Source organism: Grampus griseus (genome assembly GCF_964374135.1).
Source record: "Grampus griseus genome assembly, chromosome: 2".
Taxonomy (NCBI): Eukaryota; Metazoa; Chordata; class Mammalia; order Artiodactyla; family Delphinidae; genus Grampus; species Grampus griseus.
This window is the reverse complement of record NC_139018.1, coordinates 66,887,485-66,893,537: the sequence shown is the minus strand read 5'-3', so window position 1 is coordinate 66,893,537 and position 6,053 is coordinate 66,887,485. Positions and strand designations below refer to the sequence as shown.

Genomic DNA, 6,053 nt, shown 5'->3' with positions numbered 1-6,053 from the left:
GTCCTGAACGTGGCTCTCCCACCTCAGAGGCACAGGCCTAATGCCCAGTCAGAGAACCAATACCCTGTCATCCACACGGAAAAAGAGAGAAAGGGAAAAATATATATTAATCGTTGCTCCCAACGTCCACCACCTCAATTTGGGATGATTCATTGTCTATTCAGGTATTCCACAGATGCAGGGTACATCAAGTTGACTGTGAAGATTTAATCCACTGCTCCTGAGGCTGCTGGGAGAGATTTCCATTTCTCTTCTTTGTTCACAGAGCTCCTGGGGTTCAGCTTTGGATTTGGCCCTGCCTCTGCGTGTAGGTCGCCGGAAGGCATCTGTTCTTCGTTCAGACAGGACGGGGTTAAAGTTGCAGCTGATTTGGGGGCCCTGGCTCACTCACGCCAGGGGGAGGGAGGGGTATGGAGCATGGGGCGAGCCTGCGGCGGCAGAGGCTGTCCTGATGTTGCACCAGCCTGAGGTGCTCCGTGTGTTCTCCTGGGGAAGTTGTCCCTGGATCCCGTGACCCTGGCAGTGGCGGGCTGCACAGGCTCCCCGGAAGGGGGGTGTGGACAGTGACCTGTGCTCGCACACGGGATTCTTGGTGGCGGCAGCAGCAACCTTAGCGTCTCATGCCAGTCTCTGAGGTCTGCGCTGATAGCCACGGCTCGCGCCCGTCTCTGGAGCTCCTTTAAGCAGCACTCTTAATCCCCTCTCCCTGCGCACCAGGAAACAAAGAGGCAAGAAAAAGTCTCTTGCCTCTTCGGCAGCTCCAGACCTTTTCCTGGACTCCCTCCCGGCTAGCTGTGGCTCACTATCCTCTTCAGGCTGTGTTCACGCCGCCAACCCCAGTCCTCTCCCGGCGCTCCGACCGAAGCCCGAGCCTCAACTCCCAGCCCCGCCCGCGTCGGCGGGTGAGCAGACAAGCCTCTCGCGCTGGTGAGTGCCGGTCGGCCCTGATCCTCTGTGCGGGAATCTCTCCGCTTTGCCCTCCGCAGCCCTGTTGCTGTGCTCTCCTCCGCGGCTCCGAAGCTTACCCCCTCCGCCACCCGCAGTCTTCGCCCGCGAAGGGGCTTCTATTGTGTGGAAACCTTTCCTCCTTCACAGCTCCTTCCCACTGGTGCAGGTCCCGTCCCTATTCTTTTGTCTCTGTTTTTTCTTTTTTCTTTTGCCCTACCCAGGTATGTGGGGAGTTTCTTGACTTTTGGGAGGTCTGAGGTCTTCTGCCAGTGTTCAGTAGGTGTAGGAGTTGTTCCACGTGTAGATGTATTTCTGGTGTATCTGTGGGGAGGAAGGTGATCTCCACGTCTTACGCTTCCGCCATCTTGAAGCTCCTCCAGGAGCCATTTCTTGAGGAGAGAACGTAAGCTAGCGTTTGAACCCTATCTCTAATCATCCCTGTATTCTGTTCTTGAGCCAGTTTGAGGCAAATATAATGAAGCAGGTTCATATAATTTGATGCTAATAGGCACACTGTTTTAATACACTGTCTCCACACACAATTTACACAAAGGAAAGCCACTAATTCTTTGTTTATAAACCTCTTGGGTCCGGAGAATTCACAGTAGTGAGGATGTTGATGAGATCAACACAACCATAACAAGCAGGTTTTCTAAAAGTTGACCATACTTTTAAGGGAAATTAAAAAATACATTTGGGGAGAATTTTCTCAAGTTTACACCCTACTTTTTAAAATTGAAGTGACTTCTTAAAAAACCGTCCTCATAATATCTTATACTTATGTAGTGTTTTATATTTTAGAAGTAATTTCATATACATAATCTCATTCCGAGCTGTCCCATATTATAGATGAGGAAGGTAAGGCCCAGAAAATGTGGATAACCTGCCCCAAATAAAACACCAAGCTAGAGGCAAAGCCAGACCACCACCCAAATCTCCTGGTTACAAGTTCAATGCTTTTTCTTTTTTTACATTGTATGTGGATCCTGACATTTTCTAGGAACTTCTTTTTGATTTTTGCTGTCAATATAGTGAATTCTGATGAAATAAATGGACTGTGTATATTTGGGCTGGAAGCCCTGCCTCACAGCCTCCTAACAGTGACATCAGGCAGTGGGTAGGGTGATTAAGAGCATGGTTTGATTCTAGCACCAGACTGCCTGGACTTGCAATACTGGCTCTTCCACTTGCTTACTGTGCGGCCTTGGGCAAGTGCTTCAGTTTCACAGCCTGTAAAAGAGTGATAACAATGTGACCTACTTCATAGAATTGCTGTGGGATTAAGTGAGTTACTATTTGTAAAGCATTTTGAACCATGCCTGGGCACAAGGTAAGTGTGATGTAAATCTTTTTAAAATAAAAATCTGGTTCAATCCTATTATTTTATACCCAAAGTCCTTTTTCAAATCACATATTGTCATGACCCATATTCAATTTTCATTAAGTATATTTTACTGGATATCACTTACATGTAGTACTATAGAAAAGAAATAGTGTGATTGATAGGCTTCTCTCTGTCCTTGAGGAGTTTACAGTCTGTAGAGAGATGGAACAAAGTACATAAAAGAGCCCGGAAAGAGCACTCCCTTGTTTGTTACTGTAGCAAATATGAGGAGGGAGACCAAAGGCTCTGTGGCTGTTATGTTTCCAAAGTAGGATTCTTGTTTCAAAGAATCATTATGTTCCAACCAATAACTTGCTTTCTTAAGTCCTGCGTCATAAACTCCAGTGGGCTTGTCAGGCCCTGGGAGAGTGTGTGGAGGGAAGGAGCAGTAGCCCCTTCTTGCTGAAGGGCCACTCAGAGCCACAGCCTGGTCTTCCATCCTACTTCTCCGTCTCTGGGACACTATTCAAGGCTCCAAAACTTGAAATAGGGGCCAACAATGAAACTGTTCACCTACCCAAAATTTTTTGTCCCTTATATTCAAAGTGAGAGAGGCCAAGCCTCTAGTTGCCCCAGAAAGCAGTGATGCCAAGTCAATTAGCAGAATTTCTAGGGCATAGAACTACTATTACTTTCCCACTATGAAAAGTTAGTAATGAAAATTAATTTCCCTTCCTCTCTGTAACCCTTTGTAATTAATATCATCCTTTTGGGGGATTTCTGAGGAGGATGTACACCTGTGGCTTGGAATTGTCTGTGCAAAGCTAGCTGAAATATTTAGGGACTGAGTTTGCATTGTGGCCTAAATATCTGCCTTCTGTATTAGTTGAACTAGATAGAACTATCTATTGATTGATATGTACTGACCGACAGATAGAACTAACTAAATATATAAAAGGTAATAGGTCACTGATACTATGTGGTCCTATATAACTTAGGTGCTGTAATATTTTTCAAAAACTTGATGCAAAACTTGAAAACCAGGGAAACAAAGTTAATTTTGTTATTGCTGTTTTAGAATTAAATGTACTGTGACATTACCCAGGCAGGCTCACAAACATTTATAATTGTGTTAGTCCCATATTTCTGTGACAGCTTAATCCATAAATATTAAAAAGACACTTAAAGTATCTTTATACTTAAAACATTAAAATATAAATTCTTTATTCTTTAACATGGAGACGACAAGATGAGTGCCTTCTCATCTCCACGTTAAATTTTGTTCATACCAATTAAATAATTTAGGTGCTATCTGAATAAAGACTTTGGTCTAAATGTCTATTTGGTAGAAAATTCCGTGACAGAAAATTCAGATTGATGGGTTCTATTGGTATTCAGAAAATGATATTCCTATAGCCTCAAAAATCAAAGGTTAAGAATCACATTTGCATCAGTTCACACCAACTAGGATGGCTATAATTGAAAAAAAGGAAAATAATAGGTGTTGGTGAGGGTATGGAGAAACTAGAACTTTTGTACATTGCTGATGAGAATGCAACATGGTACAGCTGTTGTGGAAAAAAGTGGCAATTCCTCAAAAACTTAAACATAGAATTGCCACATGACCCAGCAATTCAAAGTAATTGAAAATAAAGACTCAAACAGACACTTGTACACCAGTGTTCATGGTAGCATTATTCACAATAGCCAAAAGGTGGAAACAGCTCAGATGTCTCTCAACAGAAGAATGGATAAACAAAATGTGGTATATACATATAACAGAATATTATTTAGCCATAAAAACAATGAAGTTCTGATACATGTTACAACATGGATGAACCTTGAAAACATTATGCTACGTTAAATAAGCCAGACACAAAAGGAGAAATATTGTATGATTCCACTTACGTGGAATATCTTGAATAGCAAATTCATAGAGATAGAAAGCAGATTGGAGGATATGAGGAGCTAGGGGAAGGGGCGGGGGGTAGGGGCGTGAAAGAGGAGTTATTGCTTAATGCGTAGAGTTTCTCTTTTGGGTGATAAAAATTTTGGAAATGGATAGTGGTGATGGTTGCAAAATATTGTGAATTTAGGTCATGCCACTAAAATGTACAATGAAAAATGGTGTTATATATATTTTACCACAACGAAAGTAAAAAAAAAAAAATCACATTTGCAACATCACCCATCACATTTTACAGCCCTTATAATATTCATAGATCTAACTATAATACAGCCCAGGTGTCTCTCTAATATAGGGACTATATTATACAAGAGTTGAGGGTCTGTCTCTGGTGATATCATTGACTAAGAATCCATTCTTTTCTCTGGGATCCAGAATTTAAATATCGGCTTCTGAATTTAGGTTTTGCGTCCTTTCTCCCGAAGAATCTTCACTGAATGTTGACTCAAAAAGAGCAAGAACAGACTTCTTGAAAACCTTTCTGAAGTTCTCCCCAGTAAATAGGTAGAGTGTGGGAGAAAAGACAGTATTGAAAGAAGTGGTTATCACTGTGAGTATCAGAGTCAACTGGAAAAGTAGTGATCTGTCCTTAGTGAGAATTAAACCTTGGTATACATGGTAGGGCATCCAACACACAAAGAAAGAGATAACGGCAGTCATCATGACTTTGAAGGGCTTGTTGGATTTGAAGAGGCTCCTCTCTTTCATCTTTTTGGCTACTCTTTCATAACAAAAGGTGATGATGAGGAAAGGCAGAAGGAAGCCCAGCAAGAAGCGGCTGCTGAAACAGGCTACATGAATCCATTTTCTTAACGTTTGCATCTTTTTGCCTTCCCAGTTAGTAGACACAGCATAGTTATTCTGGCAGGTCACTCTTCCTTTATGGTCATGATGTACCTCCCTGAAAACCACATAGGGCATGCTGAGGGCAGTGGCAAATATCCAGACTCCCAAGATGATGCTGGAAACCCAGCGTGGGGTTCGGTGCAGCTGTGACCACACCGGGTGAAGAGCGAGAAGATAACGATCAATGCTGATGGCTGAGAGGAAGAAAACAGAGGCAAACATCCCTGCAGACAAAATGCTATTGAAGACCTTGCATGTGGCCATTCCAAAGCTCCAGTGATTTTCCTGAAGGTAGGAGATGGCCAGAAATGGCAAAAATAATGTTGAAATAAAATAAGAGAGAATGAGATGAAAATATAAGAGAGTATTAACGGTCTTTTTCATTTTGAATTTTAGCACCCATAGGTAGAAACCGTTGGTGATAGTGCCAATTATAAATGATGTGAACAAAAGAAGTGCAACAATCACTTTTGAGGCAGATGTTGGAATGTGAATGCTGTTTCTTATTGAAGTAGAGACATTGAGCAGGTAATCATTGGAGTTGATCAGATCCATAATTGGAATGAGAAACTGAAAATAACAACAAAAAAGAAGCAAAAGAAATGGTTAAATATAGAAATTAATATAGTAATTTTTGCATATTCATAGTCAAAATGACAATATTTTTAAAATGACAAACAATATTTTTACAATAATGCAAATCAGATATTTTTCTTTTATTTTGTGTGAGGAATTAAGATCAGATTAATTTGGGCATCAAAAATAGAAATACTACAGATGCAATGAAATTAATGTGAAATAGAAATAAGTTTGGAATATTCTCACTTCGTTAAGTAATTAATTTAGGCAGCTAAAAATATCCTATTTAGGGAATTCTCTGGCAATCCAGTGGTTAGGACTACACTCTTCCACTGCATGGGGCACGAGTTTTATCCCAGGTCGGGTAATTAAGATCCCTTGTGGGACTTC

The 6,053-nt window shown here is 41.6% G+C and overlaps 1 protein-coding gene across 1 annotated transcript; it reads right to left on the bottom strand.

Annotated features, from left to right (window-relative positions):
* Positions 1–4,616: 4,616 nt before the first annotated feature.
* On the bottom strand, positions 4,617–5,639 carry GPR33 (G protein-coupled receptor 33; the record flags this gene model as incomplete). Its single annotated transcript, XM_082648852.1, has 1 exon — positions 4,617–5,639. The coding sequence occupies one exon, from the start codon at positions 5,637–5,639 to the stop codon at positions 4,617–4,619; it is 1,023 nt and encodes a 340-aa protein (XP_082504978.1).
* Positions 5,640–6,053: the final 414 nt, after the last annotated feature.